Source organism: Melanotaenia boesemani, chromosome 8, assembly GCF_017639745.1.
Source record: "Melanotaenia boesemani isolate fMelBoe1 chromosome 8, fMelBoe1.pri, whole genome shotgun sequence".
Taxonomy (NCBI): Eukaryota; Metazoa; Chordata; class Actinopteri; order Atheriniformes; family Melanotaeniidae; genus Melanotaenia; species Melanotaenia boesemani.
Genome location: NC_055689.1, coordinates 18,379,827 through 18,405,330, shown reverse-complemented (window position 1 = coordinate 18,405,330; position 25,504 = coordinate 18,379,827). Strand labels below are relative to the sequence as shown.

The window sequence follows — 25,504 nt, the reverse complement described above, 5'->3', positions numbered from 1 at the left end:
TTATGCCACCACCATGCTTAACAGTTACAAAGGCCCCTTGAGACTGAATAACTCAATTTTACTAATCTAAATGTAGATCCTTTCTTGCAAACAAGTCAGTGATGTTTCCCCTGACCATTAAATGTTCCTCCGAAATATTTTTCTCCTTTTGCACATGTGGTCAGTGGATAAATTCAGCCAAGCTGCTCATTTTCTGTTTTTTGATCATTTGAACCAGTTTCCCCTAAACGGAGGATTACAGTAAGAAGTCTTCTTTCAGACTTTGGCAAAGTGGCTAAGCCTTCCAATGGTTCCTTGAAAAGATGGAGTCTGAATTAAAAGTTGTGTAAAAATGGGCTCCAAGAGTAATTTTTGAATTGTTTAAATCCTCTTTCTTTGATTGGCATTGAGCTACTTTGACTTGTTCTTTCAATCAATCACTGGCACAAAAAAAGCTACAAGCTTCAGTCAATCATGATTACAAACAGGAAGTTAAGAGACCTTGGCAAGCTAGAAAACACTCTGGAAATGTCAGCTCCAAGGAATTAAATAAAAGCTCATCTATAAATATTTTTGACACAATTAATTTCACAAAATCCTCAAAATGAACTTAAATTTTTTCGACCGAACTGTCAGTTTTATTTCCCCATCAAGGATGTAAGTCATACAACCATTCTGTACCAGAAATAAAAGAATTCACTATAAACCCAATAAAGCTGAGACATGCACGGCCATGCCTTGAGCTATTTCCATATGTGTGCTGTGTGTTTGTGAAAATCTCACCCATTTACCGTTTTCATGGATCTCTTACTGCAGCTTCTCACTTGATTCAATATTAATTTATTCCACGCAGATCGGGTGGATTTCATCCCCATCTGTTTTGAGGATTTTTTCAAACAATCAAATTCAGGGGAGATCAGCCAGGGAGCTGAGGCGTGTTTAGCATTGGCAACGCACTATAAGCCTCTATGGTTCCTCTACCAAATTTACTAAGCTACTTTTCAGAGGTTTCAGTTGTTGAAACTTTGGTGACGGACTCTGTCTCTCTCTCTCTTGCTGTGTGTGTGTGTGTGTGTGTGTGTGTGTGTGTGTGTGTGTGTGTGTGTGTGTGTGTGTAAAACTGACCACAAAGACACCATTCAAGAAAACAATTTCTCATTTTTAAGAGCTGCATATGGATGTTTGAGTGATCCAGTGCCTTATGTCCTTTGGGATTATTTTTTATGCCAGTTTCTCACTTCAGTTCATTTTCCTGTCACTTGAGTAGATGGATTCAAGCTTCTCAGACTCCTCCGTCACCACCTGCTGCTAAACGCTGGAGAATGGTGCTGCTGCACGAATGAGCGCCAGACTTTGGAAGACATTTTGTATTCATGAAAAAAGAGAAAATGATGAATTATTATTTCTAAGTATCTTTTTTTTTTTTTTATTTCAGTGATCACATCATCAGCCTTTTTTTTTCTGGAACTCTGCTTTAATTTTTAGTCCCAAGCAAAGCAGATTTTCTTTGAAGCAGGTTATTTATTTATTTATTGATGGATTTTTTTAGAACCATAGCATTTTAATCTTCTGTGTGTGTGTGTTTGTGTGTGAGTGTGTGCCTTTATGTTTCAGTAAAGATGTTTCTTGAAAGCTTCAAATATATGGACTGTTACACTAATGATATTTTCAAATGAGTCATTCAGGCTGGACATAATTCAGTTTAAGAGAAAACTTCAGTTGAGTGGAAAAACGAAAATGTCTTGGCCAAAGAAAAGAAAATGCATACCACCACTAGTTGAATAATTTATTTCCAGGTGGACTCAGATAATGGCATAAAAGCTAGGGGTTTTAAATCATTTAGTATTATTTTGACGTGTTGTGAAAAATCAACTAAGAGTTCTTGCAGTGCATTTTCTTCTCACTTACCTCATCACATTGTTGTCGCTAGCCATGCCACTCAATTACAATCAGGTCACTGAAACAAGCATGTCAGAGCCCAGGTAACCAAGTGGTTTGGCCCCATGAAGGCCTGCATCCAGCAAACCAAAAGAAATCTCTGTACCCAAGTATGGTACGAATGAGTGTGTTGACCCTTGTTTAATATGTTACCACTCAGCCGCAACTGGCCCAAATGCACACACCCAAAACCTGATCTGGAAAATATAATGTGATGACCCCACAAAAAAATGTTAACTAATATTACATTTCAACTTATCATTATAAAGAATTTTAGCAGTTCTTAGGTCATTGTTTCATACCCATAATATGGCTGCTTCTGTCTGCTCTTTTCCAGTGTTAGGCTTCTCTTTAAGTCACTCTGATATACTTGTCACAATTTGCAGAGGTAGCCAGAAAACAACCAAACAGCAAAAGGATTTCTACAAGAACTGAAGCTGACAGTCATGTTACCACATAGCCAGTGTATTAGCTAGACCAAAAGCTCTTCATAGCTTGAGTAGTTTTGGTGTTGCTGAAATTAATTTAATCATTATAATAATAAAGCTGGTAATCAGAAGAAATATTGTTTGGCTTAATAGTAGCAAATCTCAAAGGTGGGAAAAATATAGTGAGTGATGCATTGAAAAATAAAAGATAAAAAGAAAAAACACCCCATTCAGGTGTCTTTTAACACAAAGCCACGAAAAAATATATATTAGCAATGACTACAGAGAAGAAATTGTTGCTTCCCATGAATCTTGGAAGGTTTTTTATGATCATTTCTAAACTTGGAGTCAATCATTCTGCAGTAAGAAAGACTATTCGCACATGGGAAACATTAAGTATAGTTTCCTGTTTTTACAGAGGTGGATGTACCAGCAGGTTTAACCTGAGGTCAACCTATGCAGCATTTAGAGAATCTGCAGAAAAACCTCCAAGCTGTGTACACTGCAGGCTTCAGTTAGCAAGTTATTGTAAATGTTTGAGGTCATGATAAGCAGAAAAAGGCTGAATGAGTTAGGCAGCAACGTACAGAGTAAGCCAAACTTCTTCCCCAATGATGTGATAACAGCTTACAAGACAAATAATATGAAAAATTTGCACTGACTAAGGGTGGGCCTAAGGTTTTCAAGTTAGGTTTAATTTTTGTTAAATGAATAATGGCATGGTGCAATATGCGTTGTTTTTTTATCATCAGATGTTATATTTACCTCTTTTAAGTCATTTTACATGCTAGTAAAGATAGTTTTTTTTATTACAACCTGTTACATAAAGCCTTGGTATTGAAAGGCAGTTTTCTGTCACAATGAAAAGCGAGAATGGAAACTGTGCAGAAGGATTAGATAAGTGATGTCACAGCATTACAACTCATAACCATCAATTCACGCTGGGTCTGTAATGTAACAGTGTGCTGTAAATCTGAACAGTTTACGTATGACACATTTTCACACCTCAGGCGTCTCAAACAAAGTGACTAGATTGTGTTTTTCGGTGTTTTTTTTAGTTGGAAGTCACTCCAGACAACCAATAAGTTCTTAAGCACAGAAAGTCATGACTTCATACATCCCCCTTAATCATATTTCTCATCTTTTACTCTGTATTTTTTCTTTTACTCCAAGGAGATGTTAATGGTTTCATTCCTGTTCAGTGTACAGTACAACATGCAGTACTTGCTCATACATTAGTCAGAAAGACTTTAAAGAGGTAGCTTGATCCATGAATGTCTTTTTGTGTTTGGTTATCAGAATTGATCTCAGTTACTTGACAACATTTTGTTTGTCTTTGTTTGGCTTCAGTTGAAAGTAATTTTACAATACAAGTTTTCCAAAGTGCACAAACACCAGACGGATGGATAGACAGACAGGCTGATGTCCGGCTAACCAAAAGCCAGCTGGCATGAATTCTTAATCTCACTCATGAATGCCCATGATTTATTGATGCGATTCCACAGGAAAAGTTTACCCCCATATCCACAGGCTACTGCTTCACTCTTGTGTTTGACGGCTCTCAGATGCTGACTAGCTTACAGTGGAGTGATATATCATGTGTCGAGTGTCCAGTATCTTTGGACCGTGGAAGTTTACTTTTGTTTCAAATGTCCATCTTCTCTGGTGTCTTACTTGAAAGTGTCTTTCAGAAGAGTTAATTTCTTAAGTTAAGTTCCCCACACAGTCAAGGATGGTATTAGTCACCACTGTATTGTAAACTTACTCTTCACTGCAAATCTGACTCAAATAACTCTCTTGGTTCCCTTGGAAACCAGGTGCTCAGAGATCAGGAAAGATCCATTTCACACTTCAGCAGCCAGCAGAGAGACAAAGAGATGGTTAGACAAAAGGAAGTAGGAGGGAGAAAGGATTAGACAGAGTGAGTGGTAGAGGGGTAAAGGAAGCTTTACCTTAAAAATGCTTCCTTCTTATAGCCCCTTTGTCTCAAAACAAAATGAAAATAGCAACAAATAGACCGACAGAAATGATGTTGCTTCCACTCATGGGATGCTCTGTCCTTTTCAGTTGTCAGTAGTGAAATGCACAGGATTTATTTAGAAGTGTCTGAGAGAAGAGTGAAAATGGTTGCAGTTCTCATTTATTGATGCTGCTTTTATTGTTATCAGCTGTGAGCCAAGCATGCATGCTCCTCACACAGACCAATGGAAGGAGACGGCTTAATGCAGACAGCCAAAAATGTTTCACAGGACAAGATGCTGCCATAGGTTGCACTTTTTACATGATGAGTTCCCTGGAAACATCAATTCAGCGCACTTATCATTAGGGAAATTAAATTATCCAGCTAAAGTTGGATTCTGTATTTCTGTGTAAGGTCATCTGGAACAGAACTGATCATTTTCCAATGCTTTATGTGAGTGATTTCAGCCTTAGCTTGGGGCTTTGCATTCAGCAGCTGAGTAGGTGGGTGTAACCCTCCACATTTCACACATGGTTAAAGCACTCTACATGGATAAAGCAACCAGAGCTTGGACACTTAATAACAATTGACTGGATAGAACAGCATTATTTGAAAATACACAGAGCTACTTTTCACTCTTAGTCTTAAAATCTCTTCTTCAGCATTTTAACGGGAGATACAATAAATGAAGGAATTTTAAAAAAGTCTCTAAGATGCAGCTAGAGCTTCTTGTAGAATATTTTGACAATGAGGGTGATCTCATTTTTCAGAGTTGATTTATACAGACATCACTTACAGAAACATCTCTAAATGCAACAAAGGCTGGAACCTAATTTCTTAATTAACACAAAACAGTACAGAAAGTGTCTTCGCTACCCAATTTCATTGTAACACATCTAGAATCTGATGGCAACAACACATACAACATTGTGAGTACAGAAGTTAAGTGAATCTGGAATTTATTTTTATTAACAATAAATGGTGACAGGTGAGGGTGTCAGGATTGAGTATAAAAATAACACCAAAAGTTTAGTCTTTCCAAGTGAGACTGAGTTGAGGCTCACCAGTTTATTCTAAACTCAGTAGCAGAATCATTGAAACGTTTAAAAAAAAAAATCTCACTGCATGATTTGAAAGAACTTTAGTCTCTAAACATCTGTGGTACAAAATGTGAAAAGATTATGGTAATCTGGGAAAATCTTAGTGTAAAGACCAAGGTCAAAAATCACTATTAAGAGCTTTAAAGTCCTCAGGTATCGCTGCATGAAAAACAATAATGCTGTTATTAATATAAACATGGGCTCAGGAGTATATTGGAAAACCATTGTCACTCAACACAGTCTTCTTTTTTTTTCGGAAATACAACCTGAAACTTTATTATGTAAGCAGGAGGCCATATGTTCTCTCTGTGCAGTAACCCAGCTGAACTCTCTGGGGACTAGCTCATCTCAGATGGCCAAAAAGACTGTAGGTGCGTGTTCTGCTGTCACTGAGGTCCACATTTCACCTTTTACAAGATGAAAAAGACCATCCAGGCTGATATCAATGAAAGGAGCAAAAGTCAGCATTTTGCTACTTTCACTGGGCTACATTAATGTCCGGGGCATGGATGACTTGCACATGTTGAAAGTACCATTAATGCAGATGCGTATGTTGAAATTTTTGAGAAAGATATGTTGCCATCAAAGTGATCTCTTTTCCCAAGAGGTTGGTAGTTATTTCAACAGAAGAATAACAGAACCCCTTCGGCACAACTTAAAGTAACGTTCAGTCATAGGACACAAAATGTGTGTGCTTTAGTAGCATGCCTGCATTCCAGGCTCTGTCTCATCATGACAATATATGGTGTATCATGAATCAGACAGCAACCACAGGTTGTTGAGGAGCTAAAATATCCTGTTCTCCAAGAATGGACACAGGTTCTTCTGCAAAATTGCAACAGTTATTTTCATTAGTTATTAATCCATTATAGCTTTCAACTAAGGTTATCACAAATAACACGTTAATGACGGTAACTAATATATGTAATCAACTGCGTTCAAATTTTTTACATGACATGCCCCAAACATCCTTTATTTACAATGGCAGGTGTTCAGAGGGAAGATGGAACAGGATGAGTTGGCTGGCTCTATGGATGGATTTAAGGGCATTGCACCCATTGGGGATGAGGGGGTTTTAACATTTACACATTGCCCAGTGAGAGGGTTCAACCTGCACTTTTCCCACATTTTAAAAAGAAAAACCTTCCTGCAGATTTGTTCAAATGTCGCTGTCCTCTCTGTCTGTGCAGCACAGCTGCCTCCTCCTCTCCCCCTCCCTCTCCTGTTGTTTGACACTGCTGTCGGTGATCAGCTGATGGACTTTTCTGTCACTAGTAAAGACTCTCTTGGGGCATTTGTTTATTGTTCAGCTGAGAAGGAGGAAACTAGTGGTTCATGGTTCACACTGGCACATTTTTGCCCTCAAAGTGTTCTTTTTGAATGCGCTTGCAAAAGTAGGCAACATTTAGCGTCAATTAGACCCATGTTACTGTCACTGAAACTGAAGAATGAAAAAAATTGATAACAGTAGCCTATTGCAATTAGATATTGTTTGCTTCTATTTTACATTCCTTTTCAGTTTTAATGATATTTGCTAGTGACACAGCTATAACATCTACTAGTCATAAGACAGCCATGCACACATCTATGAGGATGCCTTCTCTAAATCAATGGTGCTGTGCAGATGTTCGAGACACAGGTCTGATCATTCAGGGGCCAAGGATGTGGAGAGAGAAGTTTTAAACAGGTTTTGAGATACAAATCAGAGCAGGACCCTTCTCTAAGAAAGTAGCTGACAGGTTGTAGAAAGGATTTATGCTTCAGCTTTGCAGGGGTGGGTCTAAAGAAGTTTTAATGCAGGGCCAGGAAAAGGGGGGCACAAATGTGACCTTTTTTTTAAGAACTGATTATTATAAGTAAAGTGATAATCTAATGTAAAACAGCAAAGAAAAACCCAAGGGAAGGTCAGTTAACACTAAATCTTTGTAAGCATTGGCTTTCTGTTGATACAATACAGCAAAAATGGGCATATTTCGCCCATAGAATGATTTAACAGCCCTACTTTTAATTAAACAAAAGGATGATGTAAACAATGGTAAACATGCCCCTGATCCAACTATAGTTTTGTGCATCTCTTGCTTGTGTCTATTTATTTATTATTTATTTATTTAAAAAGGGACATGTTGCACAATAATAAAAAAAATATGTAAAAAAATACTAAATGTAAATGTGTGATGAGTTAGTATTACTGCTCATTTAGACCTGTTGTGTCTTGGCAGGTTACAGACAAACCTCTACAGTACATAATAACAAGGCACAGGCATATGTAAAGCACAAACAGGTTGTATTAAACTTTGTATTAAGTACATGATTTAAAGTGCAAATTTTAAGTATAGTGTAGCTTTAAGAATATAAGAAAAAACACAAACACTGTTATGTTACTGACTGAATGATTTTTATTTTCTGGTCATAACACTTCCCTGATAAGAGCAAATAATGTTACATTTCACACTTGTCTCCCACATTAGCCTCAGCAACACCACAGCCCCATGTCTCTCAGTCTGTTAGCATTAACTAGCATAACAAATGTTACTCGTCATGTTAAGCTGGACAGGCTACATGGATGTACAAATTAGTGTCAGATTAACAACTGTACCATATTTTTGTTATTGGGAATAAAATCCAGCGTTTCCTCTGCCATGACAACATGTAATTTTTTCTTTGCTTTCTGTATGTCTGGTGTTCCTCCCCGATGCGAACACACAACCATCAGCGGACAAACAGCATCAACCACTGCCCCCTCAGTGTCACACAGACACAGACAGCAGCAATCTTCATGGAGTAGCTCTGTGTTCTTCACATCCACTTTTTTTTCTTTACTACAATTAATGTTTTCCTCTACTGTTCGAACAGCCAAGAAATGCACAAATCCTTCCAGATTTCCTTGACATTGTTTTAGAAAATTTTCATCTGTTCTGCTCTGCCATGCACATAAGTGCCACCTCAGCAATGGCAGAGGGTTTACTTCAGGTGTTTGCCAGGTTTAGTCTATGCAAACATGTCCCGCAGGTAGCAAGGTATACCAGGGATAAAACACACACAAGCAAGGCAGATGTGTACAGCTCAGAGATACACACAGATGCATATATGCATCTGTGTGCTACAAATCTGTGCATCTGTGTGCTACAAAGCATCTATCTAGCTGTGAGAACAGGATTAGTTGGTTATAAGCCAGTTTTTAAAGTGGGATTTTAGTGTTGTGTGTGGTATAGTCTCTTATTACAGGTGGTATAGTGTTCCAGAAGTTACCACCCCACCACCCACACACACAAAATAAGTCAGCTCGCTCTCTGTTTGGCTACATTCCTTCCATGTAAAAAGTCCACAGTCACAACTCGGGAGTCGTTGGCTTTCCTCACACGCATTAAGATTTTTGGTTGTAAATATTAAACAAGTTTAATACTTGCAATTGTCAGCCACAATCCATTTAGGAGCCAATTGTCAGGACAAATTTCATAACACACCTCACACTACAGAATTATCTTATAGGATAATCTTATAAGACTTAAGATATCGGGCGTTTGCCATCCTTGGGTGGGAAGGGGGAAAAGCTGGACAAAAACAGCCTGACAATCTTTATGCGTGTGCCTAGCTTGAGCAAAATGCAGCTGACACGTAATGACCATCGCTGAAAAAAAAAAAAAAAAAGTTGTGAAATGTGGTTTCTCAGCCTTGGGATCCTTGCACACTAATGGCTACAGGATTGCGCATAATGAATGTCAGTGTATCATCGAATCGAGTCAGAAACCCAGAGTTTTAAGGTCAGGGAATTATGTATGCTGCTTTATATCAAGACCTAATGCATGAAATGTGGCATTTTTTTCACCTCTTGCTATTACAGAAAACTGTCACAATTCAGCAAACTGGACCCACAAAAAAAGTCAGAGAGCTGAGGATTGGATGAATAAGATTTATTACAGAAGTGAGAATGTTTTTAGGGGTGCAGAATCTGGTTAATCAGTCCGCTTGCCTGTAAAGTTAGGAGAACCAGGGTGAGAACCAGCTTGATCTGGAGAGAATGTGCAAGGTATGGTGACCACGTACCCGCAGAGGAGATGGGAGCCAACAAGGAGATCTCAGGAAGAGAGAGGGCTGCAATGGGAAACTCCACCGGGGGGTGTTGGGACTGCTGAACCAGAAACAGTGTTAGTATGATCAGATGATTAAATAGTGCTGAGTTTTCCACTTTGGGTTGAGCCTTCAAAAAAGGTCCAGATAAGTCCTCCAATTCATCCAAAAAAGGGGAGTAACAAGTTCCGTAATCCACTTCCAATCCTAAAATAAAGTCCAAAGGCCAGGGTGCCAAAAATCCACACAAGAATTAGTCAGTTTTACCAGACTGGGACAGGTAGGGCCAAAAGCTTCAGGAAGTAACAGGTCTGCAGTCAGGAGAGCTGGCTAGAAACGTGCTGGAGAATACACAGACGATCTGGCAATAAGAAGCAGATAACTCAGGTTTAAATAAGACACAGTACAGGTAGAGCGCATCAGCAATCAGAGGAAGAGGAAGAATGCCTTCAGGGACGGCTGGGAAATGTCAGCCCCAGCCCGAGTGCCATGACAGAAAATTTATACTGTTTATTATAAGTATATATGCTACTTAACTGTATTTATTAAGCACTTGTTGTGTCTGTTGTATGTAATTGTGAATGCTTTTGCTTATCTTTGGGTTCAGACTGGTGCCTTTATGTTTGTGTTTTGAGTCTTTATAAACTGAATGTTAGTACTTTGCATAAGTTTTTGGCCCATTGCTCAGTAAAGAAACATCTTGACTTTTCCAGTAGTCTGTTAATAGAGAAGATGCTGTAAATAGTACTGACAGCTCAGTGGAACTGATTAGCTTGCCACAAGAAGCACAAGAAACGCTAAGCACATTTTCTAAAAGTTGATGCTACGTGTCTCAGTATATTGACAGAGGTCAACTGGAGTGGTTCTGTTAAGACTTACAGCAGGGAAAATGCTAATGTCCAACAATATTTGATTGTCTATTGATCATAATTAAAGAAGAGCTCTTTGACCTGTAACTTAATGATCAGGTGCTTGTTTACAGAAATACCAAACACAGGTGGGGAGATACTTCTGCTTGTTAAATCGTACACTTCCTCTGCGTTTTGCCGCTTGATTTAACCTGTAGGACCTGTGGGAGCTGTATTTAAGAAATAAAGCTGTCTGTCTGAACAAATAAAGCACATACACTACCGTTCAAAAGTTTGGGGTCACTTTGCCATGGGATTCAATAGGGAAGTGACCCCAAACTTTTGAACGGTAGTGTATGTTGGATTCATAATGTGTGGGCATATTTACACTATAAGCTATATCCACATGCCACATTTGTAGATCTGTACCTTTCAGTAAAGTATAAGCTGCACTAAACTGCATTCAAATCACTTCTCCCTCAACTCTGAGTCATTTTCAGTGCAGATGTACAGAGAGCAAGTAATCAGATGCAGGAACAAGACCATTATCTGCAAGCCTGTCGAAGTGTCTGAACATTTTATTTCTGGCTTGGTCAGAGGTCTAAAGTTATTGTTGAAATCAGCATGTCTTTCCTATCTAGATGTGATAAAACACTTAGATTAATAACTCATGAATCTAGCATACAAGTCTGTGTTCCTCATTGTGAAAATCCTTTCCTCTACAGCAATAAATCAGATTATTGATGTACCTGCTGTTTTTCTATGCATACTCACGGCCTTTAGTATTGATTTGCTTTGCTATAAGACAAGCTCTCTAGATACAGTAGTTGCACAGGCAAAGCAAACACACACACACAAATACACATAAAATTATTTCAAACATTTAATGGGAAGTTTAATGGAAAGTAACTTGCAATAGTTCAGAGGCTCTAAGACATCCAAAGCATCATCTCTGCCCAGCAGTTTGAGCTCTGTTTCAAACTCACGTGTACATGGACCCCTCATTAACTTGTGGATGATTCACTGAGCTGCTCCCTAAGCACTTTCACCACTACAGGCTGGCAGAGAAAAGGGCTAATTGGTGACACGGTTATCAACAGCTGGACTTACACGGATGGCTGGAGCTGCTCAGTTTCCTCACTAACTGTGAACATGGAGATTAATCTACGAATTTGTGGTCTGTTTGTGCACACACATAGTTAGTGACCTTTAATTATATGGCATCTGGGAGGAACCCTGACTTCTAAAATTAACCTTTTAACCCTCTGGAGGCTGTTTATTAAATCATAAAAGCTATTAACGTACAAAGATCCCCCAGATGAAGTGTTTATCCTTAGATGTGTAAGGAATATTGTTTTATTCTTAGGTAAAGACAATAGATAAAGATAAAGAAACCCATTCCTTACATGCTGGCAAAGATTTTTATTTTTATATATTTTTTTATGTTCAGCTATACTACATGAAGGCTAATTAAAGTTCAGAGGATTAATCTGCATGCTGACAATACTGTTACTGTCAATTTTTTTCATCTTGAGCAACTGATTTTCTGACATTGTGTGGGACAGTGTATCATTTTCTTGTGCGCTTGACTTTGTTTATTCTTTCCTTATTTTTTCAAACAATGTCTCATGACCAAAACCATTTAAAATTCAAGCAAGTTAGAGTAAACAAGTCATCCAATGAAAAAAAAGTGTGTCTCCTTACATATATATGCATATATATATAAAAAAGAGATGTAAGGACAGGATTCATTACATCTCAATGTGGAAACCTATCCAGGTATTCAGGAAATGTATGTACATGTATAATGTGGAAAATTACTCTGTGCCTCCAGCTTGGTTAAATTATCCGTAAGTTGCAACCTGACTACAAAAGCAGTTCATGTCGGTGGCAGGGAAGGAGACAGAACTTGATGTAGGATAAGTGTGACCAAATACACAAAATAGTCATTGAAGAGAACTTATTTTAGGGAACATAAATCCCACAAAGAGCCACAACACCACAGCCACACTAGGCTGGCTTATGGACAAGTCTTTGGCCATGCTCAAGTAACCCAGCCAATACCAAGACAGAAATCTGCAGAGAGACCTGAAGGTGATGGAGCTGAGAGGATGTGCCAGGAAGAATGAGGCAGATTAAGTAGAAAGTCAGGTGTTCACAGCCTGCAGAGACAGAATGCTAAATATGGAGCTCCAGGCTCAGCTGGTCATTACCAAGTCAGGCCTGGTAACTAGGCTGTCCAGGCTAGCTAGCAGCTGATCCAAATGAGCTGAATGAGTATTTGCTCGATCATTTCCCACCTACAGCCACAGCACCTACTTATCGCTGATTACGTCAGTAGTTGTCCTCAGCAAAGATTCAGCATCCACCAGCTTCCCAGCATAGTCAGGGCTTTCTCATGTAATCAATGGGGCTTCTATTAATTTGAAATGAACCTCTAAATACTTTCAACATTTTTGATTATCAAAAAAAAAAAAAAACAACGGAAAAAAACTGACTTAAATTTATTGTTAAAGTTAAAGGAAATAGTAAGAAAAACAAAGAAATGCAATACATGGAAAAGACTGTAGAGCAATTAAAACATCTCAGTGTTTAATTTACTCTAATTGTCCTACATTACATGTAGCACTGAAGGAGTGCTTGAGTTCATCCATCCAAAGATAAAGGTTAGAAACCTCTGTACTCAAAGATCTGCAGTGCCAGATGATGGCATTTCTGAGGAGTCTAACTGGTCCTGAAAATAGAAAGATACCACAAGGCTGAAACTAGAGGGGGTGAAAGACAACTCTGAGTTCAAGCGGTTCTTCTCTTCTCTTCTCTTCTCTTCTCTTCTCTTCTCTTCTCTTCTCTTCTCTATGGTTACCCAGAAAACTGCAAGTTTCTGCTGCTTTTTAATGGACACAGCATGACTAGAAGTGGATGATAGTCTGTGTTTGTGAAAGTGAATCACACAATAACAGCACTGAAATTGCTTCCAGATCGAAATGGTCAAAAATACTTGCATTAGGGTATCAGCCAGGCTTCTGAGTCCACCTCACTGCTGCCTTTCTGCACATCTGTTTTTAAAATGTTTTGTATTTCCTGTGGATTTTTGCAGAAGATTCGTGTCAAACTGCGCTGATTAGCCATCTACCATCTGCTGGGCTGTGTGAAGAGAGCAGCTCATTATTCTACCCGTTGTGTCTGCTCTGAAGCTATAACTCCACTCCAGCTATCAGGCAAAACTGCAGGGTCTCTTCGTATGCAAGCAGTAGGGAACAGCTCAATGATGCAGCGTTTCTGTAGACAAGTGTCTGAGTTTATGGTATCGGAGAATGAGCTGCCCTATGGTCAAGCTCTACCTCCAACTGTGACAATACAAAATGCTTGCCCCATGTACAATGATCTTCATCCAAGGTCATCGATCGACACTATCTGTGGGATGGATCAGGCTAAAGAAATGAAATCATTTTTGTGAGCTATAGCTGCTTTAAAAATTATATTTCTGTTGGTTTGTTGTTTTTCAGGACCTGGTGGGCAGTGCGCCGCCTCAGAGGAACTGGAGGGGAATAGCGATCGCTCTGCTGGTCATCCTAATCATCTGCTCCCTGATTGTCACTTCTGTTATCCTGCTGACCCCTCGTATGTATCACACACTCAAGTTCAGAGTTCACAAACATTTCATCAGTTAAAAGTGTGATGCCTGCTTCATTCTACCAACCCACTGTCTTAGAAAAATGATGCTTTTATTTGCTCTCCAAATGTCACTTTACTCCTCACACTGAACCTGAGGATCAAAGTTTCAACCCCTCATATGCCATAACACTTCCCCAGCTGATTACTTACATTAAAAAATACTTTCTTAAATGTATATGTCCTAAAATTTTATGTTAAGTTATGTAACTGCAGCATTGTGTATTAAATATTTACTCATTTGTATTGGTTTTTAAGTTGAAACCAAAATCTGTATTTCAGACATTTTCTTTAGAATAGTTAACAACAGGCTGCATTATGAATGTAAAACAGTCCAAAAACTAAATTAAAAAGTGTGTGCCAGTGCTTTATGCCTGCAGTCTTTCACCTGTAAAAAGTTATTCAAAATTCACTTTAACAGGACACCTGAAATAACTATAACTCAGAATATAGTTACGCTCTACAGCTCATAAATGAACCATTTCTTACCATAAAATATAAATGTGGTGATTCAGTTAACATGAAATTACTGTGCATCTGGAATCTATGTCCCTGTTAGCAAAATGAGAGGTATATACTATCTTTATGTGGCTTTGTTTAAACCTCTGCACTTTCTCAATAATCCAAGTTTTAAAATGTAACTTTGATTGACCCCCCATAAAATTCCCTTATAACAGGATGTTAATTCACATTAATGAAAATGAACAAAATCAATAAGGTGAAATAATTAAGAAGAATAAGATGGTTTGATAATAGAACAGCCCAAAAAATCATAGTCTTGTCTGGTTTTAGATTATAGACAGTGACTTGTATTTGAAATTCATGGATTTTTATTAAACAAAAAAAAAAAACAAAAAAAAAAAGAAGAAGATAAAAACATTGCTCATTTCGCTGTTCATTTGTTTATTTATTTATTTTTAGCCACAGAGTAATGCTCCACCAAATGTCACTGAAATCTGTTACATTTATGAGATGCTGGTAACAGAAATGTAACCATGGTGACAGGAACCAAGAACATTCACACACACCTGTTTCAGTGCACATATGGTCTTCACACACATGTTGGCTTTAAGTTCAGGATTACAAACATGTCTTTTATGAACCGTCATTCAGCAGCATCCTCGTTTTGTTGCAGCACAGGCAGCAATTTTAATCTGATAACCTTCTTTCAGCACTGCACGCTTTTACAGATAACACTGTGTCTTCGGATATGGATTGCTTGCCAGTTTTACACAGAGGCGAGGTCATCGTCTCACTGGATAATGGGCCTTTTAATGTGTGATGCCATTTAGTTCTGTTTAATGGAGATTATTATGCAGCAATAGCTTCATCTGTTTGCCACAGATACAATTTTGCCTCACTGCTGTGTCTTGCCAGACAAGAGAAATTTTCTGATTCTTAGTTGATAAATACTTCACTATGTTTGACACAGTATTTACACAGACACAACAGTATTCTGGACAAAGAATCGGTCATCTTAGTGCTTGCACAGTTCCAATATGCCGTCAACCTTTGTGACAACTTACTGTTATTTACAAAGTAGAAATGTAGCAGAAAACAAAGGTTCAAACATTTATCATGTTTCCCTCCTCACGTCCAAACTCCCCAGTCATCTGCTCCACCTGCAGCTAAGCTCCCAGCTTCAGTTTTTATTTTGAGTTCTGGGTATGGAAGGAGTTGCCAGCCTTGTGCTGAGAAACACAGCAGGCAGATGTGAACCGATGCTCTCAGGCCAATTTTCTCAGCCCATAGCAAAGACTAGATGTTGGATTCACCTCAGTATCTCCAGTGATAAAAGAGGTGTGGAATATGGTGAGATGGTGAAAATCTACAAGCAGGGTGCTCTCAAAATGTTTTCGCTTTGAAACTAGTAAACGTGCTTGAAATGCTAATGTGTGTCACAAGACTGAATAAAGACTTCTTGAAGTACATCTCAAAAGGTACCAGGATATTTTTAAACATATACACATGTTTCTATATGTCATATTTAATGTATGCATGTTTATTTAACTTTTGGTTATTCACTTGACAGGAGAGGATGACAGCCTTGCCCTTAAGAAGAAAGTAACTATAGAGGATGTCTTTGGTCCAGACCTCCACATCCATGACCCAGATGCTAAATGGCTCAGTGGTGAGTAAAGAGTTTACCTCTGACATTTAAAGTCTTAATCCTTCGTCAAAAACAACACATATCTACAGTGCAGATATGACAGTTTGACTTTTTTGTTCATGATTCAGAAGAGGCATAGCTTCATATGCGTATCATAGAAGAAAAAGAAGCTGCTGAGTCACACAGAATAATTCTTTAAGGAATGTAATCAGATAGACTTAAAAACAATTTCCCTTTAACCTGTATGAGTAGCTGAAATTAGATCTGAGGCAATAAAGAAGCTGTAACTGCTCAGCTTTGTAGATGAAACCAGGCAAATAGAATAAAAAAATCACTTTGTTTTCCATTTAAATAAAATCACTGAACAAAGAAAGATAGAAAAACTACTGAAAAGCCTCTTTTTGTAGCCAATTGTGGTGCACATTATCCAAATAAAGCAAAAATACTACATTTTGTTACAGAACTCCAGCTAGCAAGCAACACAACATGATGTAAATACACGTAAATTCATGTTGAAGTTGTTTTTTTCTCTCCATGGCTAACAAAAACATCCATCCAGCGGTTGTATACCAGATTCACAATAAGATGGTTTAAACTGAACAGATGTTCAATAGAGTGGTTTTGCTGTGGCTTTTCCAACCTTTAAGGTGAAGGGAGATGGAAGCTGCCACCTGAGCCCACACACGTTGGATCGGTGTTCTCGGCATCCCCTGGTGGTCAGAAGGAAAAGTGCTTTACTTGGTTACAGGCTGAAAACATGATCCACTGAATCAGTGGCTTTACTCTTAGATTATAAAATTATTTTGTGCTCTGACCAAGAGTTTTTTTTAAAGGATGTCAACAGTAAACATTAAAATCTGTTAAAAATATATCAAATGTACTTTGCAAAAGTGTTATATTGTACTACTTTTACCAAACTACCTGATTTGTTATTGCACACACATGATCACTGTATGCATAAAAACAGTTTTATCTCAAACAGGTCTCCTTTGAAGATGAGACACTGGTTTTTAATGGGATTACCTGTATAAATAAAGGTTAAATAAAATAAAAACCTTGCAATGTCAGCCATCATTGGGTATGAGGTGCGCAGAAATATTACAACATTACATTTGTCATGTTCTGCTGGGCAGATTGCTCCTCTAATTACTTACATTATCAGCTCAGCAATATATAATTAGCTCCATTTTCATGCACCTGTGCCCTTCATTTACAGCGGTGACGAAAAAATGCCTTCAGCACCTAATGAAACTCCAGCACTCTATATTGTGACGTTGTGCTTGTCAGTTAATACATTGCAGTCAACTTCCTTTCAGTGCTAATGACCCTCTGATAAGAAACTCAATGGAACAACCTCACACTTAAGCAATTCTCATCAATATTTTGTGGGCTTCATTCACAGTAATGTGTAATTGATCCTTGTTGCTCTTTGATCACATCTTGCCTCAATAGTCATTGGACTCACCTCTGAGTTTCTCACACAGACTCAGATCCAAAGATGAAGGATTCAACCTTCACATTGATCTTTAAAACAAAGGGGAGCTGACTCCTATCTGACATTTATCCTTTTCACTGAGATATGAAAATTCAACATATACATATCCTTACTTTTGTTGTACTTTCTCTAATAACGGGATTTTTGTGGTGTATTGGGATTATTATTTTAATGTTGGAAAATTCCCACTTTTCCACTATGATTCACAGCCTTTACTATGTAATTAATGTGGTAGTCTCATCCAGTTCAATGCCAAACATTATGGATCCCATGTTAATCTGAGCAAAGCATGTTTTTTATTAGTAGTTATTCTCCTTATTTTTAAGCTGTATAGGAAGCAACGGTTGTCTTTTTGTCTGTATGCCACTTTAAGCAGCATCCCCCACACCATCTAAACATCAGCAGTTTTTATCTGATTAATTTTTAGGACAAACAATAAGTCCAAGGATGACTAATGCACCTTTTTCTGACGCCTCCTAATGACTGTCAGATTTACATTTAACTTGTGTTCGGTGATATAGTGCCCTCTTGTGTCTTTCTTTTTCTGGTCATTTTTTGCCACTTGGAGCTGATACAACCCAAAGCAAAGAAAGCTGTGGTGTTCTAAGCGAGACACATAAAAACGCCAAAGTTCAAACCTTTATTATCTTTTTTGGACAAAAGGGGACAGTCAGTGGTGCAGGCAGAAACCAGAAGCAGGTGAGGATCAGATGGCAATAAACTGATGAAACAGGAATGTATATGAATATGTTTGTAAGGATTCAGATTACATGTGTACAAACAATACAGAAGCTGTGGTGTTATAAGTCATTTATCCTCGGTTACATATTAAAATATGTTATTCTGATTAACAAATCTTTGAATAAAATTGAATTTGAAGGGTAAATGAAAGCATTAATTTCCAAAGTCCTTAAAGTGTGTCTGCATGTAAAAGAAATACAAGAATGCAAACTGATTGAGGTACTTGGAGAACATACAAATGTTTTTAGCTCATGATTCGTGTTTTTAGGTGTCAATTTCAGGGAGATTACTTCATAATCACTTAGGACTCTAAATAAACTTTCAAGTGTGTAAATTAAAGATAGTCTGCAGTATGTTTTGGATTACTTTCCACCACAGAAGCAGGTTTAATAGCAATGTGATTAATGTAAGGTAAAGTAGAAATTAAGCAAGATAACATCAAACAAAAGAAAGAAAGAAATTGTGCATGAATGTATTATACCCTGTAACTCTGATATTTGCTTCTGATTTGTCATTCATAGACAATGAACTGCTGTTTCGATCAAGGAACGGGGATGTTATCGTGCTTAATGTTGACACAGAGGAGCAGAAGGTCATCGTGCCGAACCAGCTGTTTGTGAGTCCAGTTTGCCTCATGAGGACTCCCTTTACAGCTATTGTTCTTGTGTTAAGTGTTTTGTTTTTCCTTTTTTTTGTTTGTTTGTTTGTTTTGATATTATCTAGGACAGATCCAGAGCTGCCAAATATCAGGTGTCCCCAGATATGAAACATATACTATTTGCCTTTGATGTAAAACCGGTAAGAAAATCTGTTTGCTGTCTCCTGGAACATCTATATTTTTAAACTTTGTCCCTCTGTGACTGATGCTTTTTCTTCCACAGATCTACCAGCACTCCTACTTGGCCAAGTACATTATTTACAGCCTTGTGAAACAGTAAGAGCCACTTCCATTGTGTTTTCTGTCTGTCTCCCTCTTCTCAAACACCTTTGACTGGACAGTATGCCCTCACGCTGACCTTAAGTTTTCTATTCACTGATGTCAGTCACGTTTACCTGCCTTCCCTGTTTCCTTATAGGATCACCTTTCAGTTCAGCTTAATATGGTGTGCAGCATCCTTCATGGCCTGTTTCTACTCTTTTATCCATCTATGTCTTCTCACTTTACCACTGTTATGTAGCCTATTTGTAGGGGGGGTGCAGATGATTGATGAAGGCTGCAATATGACTACAAGCCAAAAGAAACAAACAAAAATAAAAACATGACATCCTCTGAATGTACCTTTGTACTCAAAGATATAACATGCATTGTTCATGATGTGAACATACTGGCAAATATTGCTTTATAATATGATCTCCCCACAGGGAAACTTGGTCTTTAAATCCCCCCGAGGTGCATGAAGCTGTCCTGCAGTTTGCTGGATGGGGACCCCAAGACCAGCAGCTGGTAAGCAGAATGTACCTCTGAGATTACAGATGCTAAATATGACTCGTTGGGGGACACAGGCCAGAATCTGACACAGTAGTGATTTATAGTTTGTCACAGAGGGACAGCCAGTAATAAGAGGCTTACGTACTCTATAATGACAGCATGTCAGGTTTTAGCAGGACTCCTGTTTGCTCTGACCTCCATCAATGTCAGCCAAAATTATTTTTACTTTGTGACAACTCCTGAGGAGTTGAGAGCCACAGTGGCAGATGGTATCTCAGGTTCAACCTCTGGCTTGGGCTGTTGCTGAGGGGATGGACACGCATCCCTTTAAGGTCCTTAAAATTTTCAATGGCTATGATTAATTTTATTTGAAAATTATGGAAATAAACCTGTGTGAGCCACCTCTACCAATTGATTTGGATATGTAATACCCATGGTGATTGTTGTCCCAGTGTCGTTTCATATTTTGACCATTTCACTATTGTTTTGTTATTATTAACTTTTATCTCAACCATTTGCTATAAAGCATTTATTCTTATTATTCTTGAGGAAAAATGCAATGAAGAATTTTTTTCTTGCTTTTTTCTTAGTGTGAACTTTAAAGGGTTAACACATGGCACTAAAGCATCGATCATATTTTAAACTCGCCCTCACCTGTGTGGGTAATTAGAAAGTGAGGGTTTCGGGGTTGTGTACCTAAAATTCTAATACTATTCTATGAAAATGCACCACAAGTAAATATACTATCCACTGCAGACATTAATAAAATTATATTCTATTTAAATTTGCTCCAAGTATCAATATAAATAAAAGTACCTTTTCTGAAGGGTAAGAGGATGTTATTGTACAAAAATGTCTGCTGAATCACTGTGTGTTTTGTACTTTGTTGTTTGTCAACGCTTTAAGTACCAGAAATGGGACGACAAGCATCATTTTGCATCGTCGGCTACGGACTGGGTGTTAAAGGGTTAAGGTTAAAAACATTGTAGTTACTTTATTGAGTAGTTTAACCTTTAAATTGTGGTACAAGTTCTTTATAAGAGAAAAACCAATTGTAACCTAATTAAGTTTTTTTATTCTATTTGTAGGACGCCTGGTTTTACTCCATTTTTTTACCTTGTAAACCTACTTATTCATCTTATTGGAAAGGATTATGCTAACCTGTAATTCCTTCCTAAATCAATCGTTTATTTATGACATGAGTCTACAAACTGTGGATTGAACTTCATGTGTGGTGTTTGTTTGTTCCAGTGTGTCAGTGTTGTCCAGAACTCATTAAAACTTCAGCAAACCACAGGGCTAAGGGATTAAACTTTATAAACACTTTCAGTAAAATAGAAAACAGCAAGTAAGCTAACAGCCTACCTCGATAGCTTATTTAGCTCACAGTGAGACAGGAAGACAAAAACACTATAATACCATTAAATGGCCCTCCAGCCCAGCCCCTATCTACAGGAAAGTCACTTTCACCATTTCCACCTGCTCGTTTTCATTTTTTTTAAAAGTGCTTTACTGTTATACCCCATTGTTTTTTGTTATTTTTTAGGGAAATCTGTTTGTGCAGAGGTTAATTTTTCTGAATGAATATATAGATTTGGGGATAAGTGTCACAAACTGGATGTTGTAGAGACTCAGAGAAAACTTGCACAATGTTAGATTGGGAAAAGGCAGCGATCTAAACTATCCATCTAAACTATCCATCAATGAGCTTTAAAGCGTGAGGTGATCCAAGCCTCTGATTATCTTTAATGATATTCTTTTCCTTGTTGGTTTTAAATTAGCTTCTGTTTAGATTGTGGTGCCTCGTGTCTCCTCAACTACCTCTTCAAGGATTTTTCTTTTACTATAATTGCTCTCATTGTATAATTTGTTTAGATTACAGATGCATTTATGTGGGAAAAAATTTACATTTCAAGTGTATGATGAAGCTCTGTCTGCCAAGGGAAGACAGCAGAGGAATTTGCATATGGTAATGATGCACCTGATTGTTCTTTTCTGTACATGTAGCTCTGCATTTGATTTAATGAGCCTTGGAGTCTGTGCAGGATAAAATGAGACAAGCTCTTGTCTTTTGTTTCTGTCTGATCTGGACATGTTGCGCGAGTTTTCTTTTTTCTTGCACAGTTTGTGAATGTAATGATTTCCCATTAAGTTTATCAGAACTGGAACAATTTATCATCAAGTGTTTCATCAGCATGTAAAAAGGAGAGCTGCGTATGTGTGTGCAGTGAATGTCAAGTGTACAGTGAGAAGAGCAGGGAGATGAATCCTGCAGCGCTCCCCTCATTAAACTGCAGGCAATTACTCTAGCGTGACAGTGCAATCAGCAAGGCTGGGTCAACACGAACACGCAGACACATACAGCCATAAACCTGAAAAAGAGGTAATATTGACACAACTGACAGGGTGAATTAAAAAGGAAAAAATGAAACCAATGGAAGTAATGTTTGAGAAAATTGGACATTTCACAACTGAAATCACAGCTACACAAACATCAATGAGAAACTCTGCTATCAGAACCCCACAGGTATCTTTGATCTAGCCACTTTCATCTTTGCACCCTTTAAAATGACTTTTTTTCCCCACTCTTTTTTCTTTCTTGTTCTCCTGAGGTTTTAGAAGTCACTGATCATAAATCAAGAGATTGGCACAAGGATTGTTTATGAGAAGATACTGGAAAGCATTTGGTGCTGACACAAAGCTTCTATCAGTCATGGACACTGTGTATCTTTTCTAATCATTTGGTGTTATTATTACAAGTTGAATCAAGGTTTTGAGCTTTAATATTACATAAACTGAGAAGTAATTCATGAGAACAAGGTGTTTATTTCACCCTTTGAAAGCTGAGTCACTATATTCCATTGATCAATTTTCCTTGGATCCCAGCTTGTGAATGTTTCTGCTAAATGCCATTGATTTAGATTTCACTGATGAGTTTAAGCTAGCAGGCCCCTTACACCAACACACTCGGAAACCAATTAGTCCCACGTTCATTTCTCTCAAACTGTTATCAGGTGCAACAGTCAATTTTCAGTAACAGCCTGTCAAAATTTCTTTGAGCAATACAGCTGCTGACATGAATTATTAGTATGATTGGATTTTAGGACCTCTATCATCAACCTGACTTATAGTTTAGCGTGGAAAGAAAAAAAAACTGGTGTGGTCTGCTTTTAATAGCAACTAAAAGATGTAAGATTCAGATGTACGTTCACCCAGCCATGCAATAATACAAAACCATAAAAAACTAATGATGGTTATGGCTTTTCTTTCCTTTTTCCAGATCTTCATATTTGAAAACAACATTTACTACAGAGCAACAGTTGAAAGTCGATCAATCCGCCTCGTTTCCACCGGTAAAGAGGGCGTTGTCTTCAATGGCCTTGCTGACTGGCTGTATGAGGGTAAGATGGCTTTGAAAACACATCCTATATAGTGTCACAGCAGTTTGTGAAAACTGCCGCCGAACATTATCTGATCATTTGGCATCTTCGACACAAGCTTCTTCTTTTTTTAGACACATATATAGTATATTTAGTATATATATAGTATATGGACACCAAAATAGTTACATGCAGAAGTGCATCTCACTAAAACTATTGAAACTGTGACAAAAGACAAATGAAAAAAGATCCAACTCAAACTTAAATTTGTTTTAAACTTAACCTTTGTTTTCATTTGCTTTTTGTTTAGGTTTTGGGGATTAAAACCTACTTTATTAAGGATAGGGGACAATATTTTAGCTTATCAACTGACAAGTCTCACTAAGAGGTGGTGCAGGTACTATATATATACAGTATATGTGCACTGAAATCCTGAATGTTTTAGAGACGTTCTATAACATTCGCTCTGGATGTTTTTTCATCTCAGCCCCCAGTAAATTATCCAAAACATCAGTGGGTGAGATAAAGTATGCAAGTCAGCTAGTAGTGCCCAGTGTTTGCTGTTGCTGTGCTCTTGAGCATCTGTGATCTGGTGAGATTTTGTCCTCACTGCTGACCTGTATGCTGCTTTCTGTTCATCACATAAAGGTACATGTAGTACTCTTATCATTGCAGTAAAGACCCTTATCTGCTGTTCTCAGAAGATTTCCACAGCTTAAATTTTGCATCACGTGTTGCCTCTTGTGGGTTCCAGACAGCCATTTATCTGCATCCCCCTGTACATTTCCATCCAGGAGAGCAAATCTCCAGCATAAAGCCTCCCACTGTGATGTGCCTGTATGAACAGTAACCGCAGAAAAAGACAAAAAATGAAGAGTACGCCGTGAACATCCAATTTTCAAAATAGCTGTTTTACATATATTTACATGCCATTATAAAAAAACTTCCTCTTTTATTGGCCTTTAACATTATTTTGAACAGTTAAAGGGGTTTTCTCATCTTCAGTCTCATTTCTATTAATGAGGTTGAACAGTGATGATGGTTGCCGCTGATAAAATTTAGCTCTGGAATCTGTGCAGGTTAATCAGGTTCCTCCTTACTTTTCTTTATCTGCGGGGAGGATTGTTGAATGAGGGCAGTAGCCATATTTCACAGAGATTACAGTGTTGGCTTAATAGTAATCACACTATTGCATGTAGCACCAGTAATATTTTCTCGTAAATTCTCTTTACCTGCTTTCTGTCACCAAGGACTACAAACACTAATGACATATTAATACCATTAAATCTGCAAATGAAACTGAAATCTTAGCTGGATGCATTTCTGTGTTCGCCAAATAATTTTTTTATGCCACAAGTAGTGAAGCCTGTGGAAGATTTTTTTAAATATAGATTTTATAGTACAAACAGCTGCTTGCTTAGCCCCCTTCATCTTCACTGGCTGATCAATACCCGCATCTCTCTGCTGTTTGGTCCTGGATGGTGGGAAGCTCTGGGTTTGTAGAGCTTTTTCCCCCAGCAACATGTCCACAAACATTTTGACATATTTTGTATTTATCTAGCAGAATCGTTTTAATAGAGGGTTTTGAAATGTGCCCCTGGCGGGATTTCTCTGAGGTGTGCTGCATGTTTATGTGCATGATTCCATCTGAAGCAGCACAGCTGGCTACATTTCAGTGCTCCTCCTTCACTACACGTCTCTACATCGCTTGTCTTTGTGTTCAAACACTTTTAATTAATTTATGTTTGCAGCTCTGCAATCTCACTCAGCAGATGTTTAGAAGCTAGCATACTTGTCATTTAATGTGAGACATTTTCTGATTACAGCATATGTGGGACAGACGTTGTAATTACACAACACTTTAATACGGCTTTGTTTACAAATGTGCTGCCATGTTTGAGTGTAGTTATTCCATTGCATTCATTTCTAATGAAGTTTACTGGTATCTTGTTTAGACTTCTGTTTCCAGCAATTATTACTCATGTTTTTTTTTTTATCCAAAGGATGTTTGGGACAATAATTGCAGGGGGAATGTAAATGCAAATGCCAGATATTTGGGGGAAAATTCTGTTACAGTGCATGAACCACTTTAGGGGTCGGCCCTAATCTGTTTTTCAATAATAGGATTATTTTTTTGTTTCAAACATACAACGTGAGATGAAAGAAGTAATCTATTTTCTAAGCTAAAGAAAGTCTTTTTGTGTTCTTCTACTTTTTTGTTGTAGGATTTGTTATGGGCAAATAATCAAAATTACATGATGACTTTCATGTAGATTTCACAGTGTGTTGTTGCACAGATGAGCAAAGATTTGGCCAGCGCTGTAACACTGACACAGAGTCGCATGTTCACATATTC

The 25,504-nt window shown here is 37.9% G+C and overlaps 1 protein-coding gene across 4 annotated transcripts in view; it reads left to right on the top strand.

Moving 5' to 3' along the window:
• Positions 1–25,504, top strand: part of LOC121644121 (dipeptidyl aminopeptidase-like protein 6) — a 92,054-nt gene that overhangs the window by 54,778 nt on the left and 11,772 nt on the right. For 3 of the 4 annotated variants that reach the window (XM_041991846.1, XM_041991844.1, XM_041991845.1), the window contains exons 2-8: positions 13,828–13,942; positions 16,026–16,124; positions 18,861–18,955; positions 19,063–19,137; positions 19,221–19,273; positions 19,702–19,783; positions 23,049–23,169. In XM_041991846.1, the coding sequence (XP_041847780.1) occupies positions 13,828–13,942; positions 16,026–16,124; positions 18,861–18,955; positions 19,063–19,137; positions 19,221–19,273; positions 19,702–19,783; positions 23,049–23,169 (640 nt within the window). Of the gene's footprint in view, positions 1–13,827; positions 13,943–16,025; positions 16,125–18,860; positions 18,956–19,062; positions 19,138–19,220; positions 19,274–19,701; positions 19,784–23,048; positions 23,170–25,504 lie in introns of those variants that run through there. The other variant, XM_041991847.1, reaches the window with a different exon arrangement.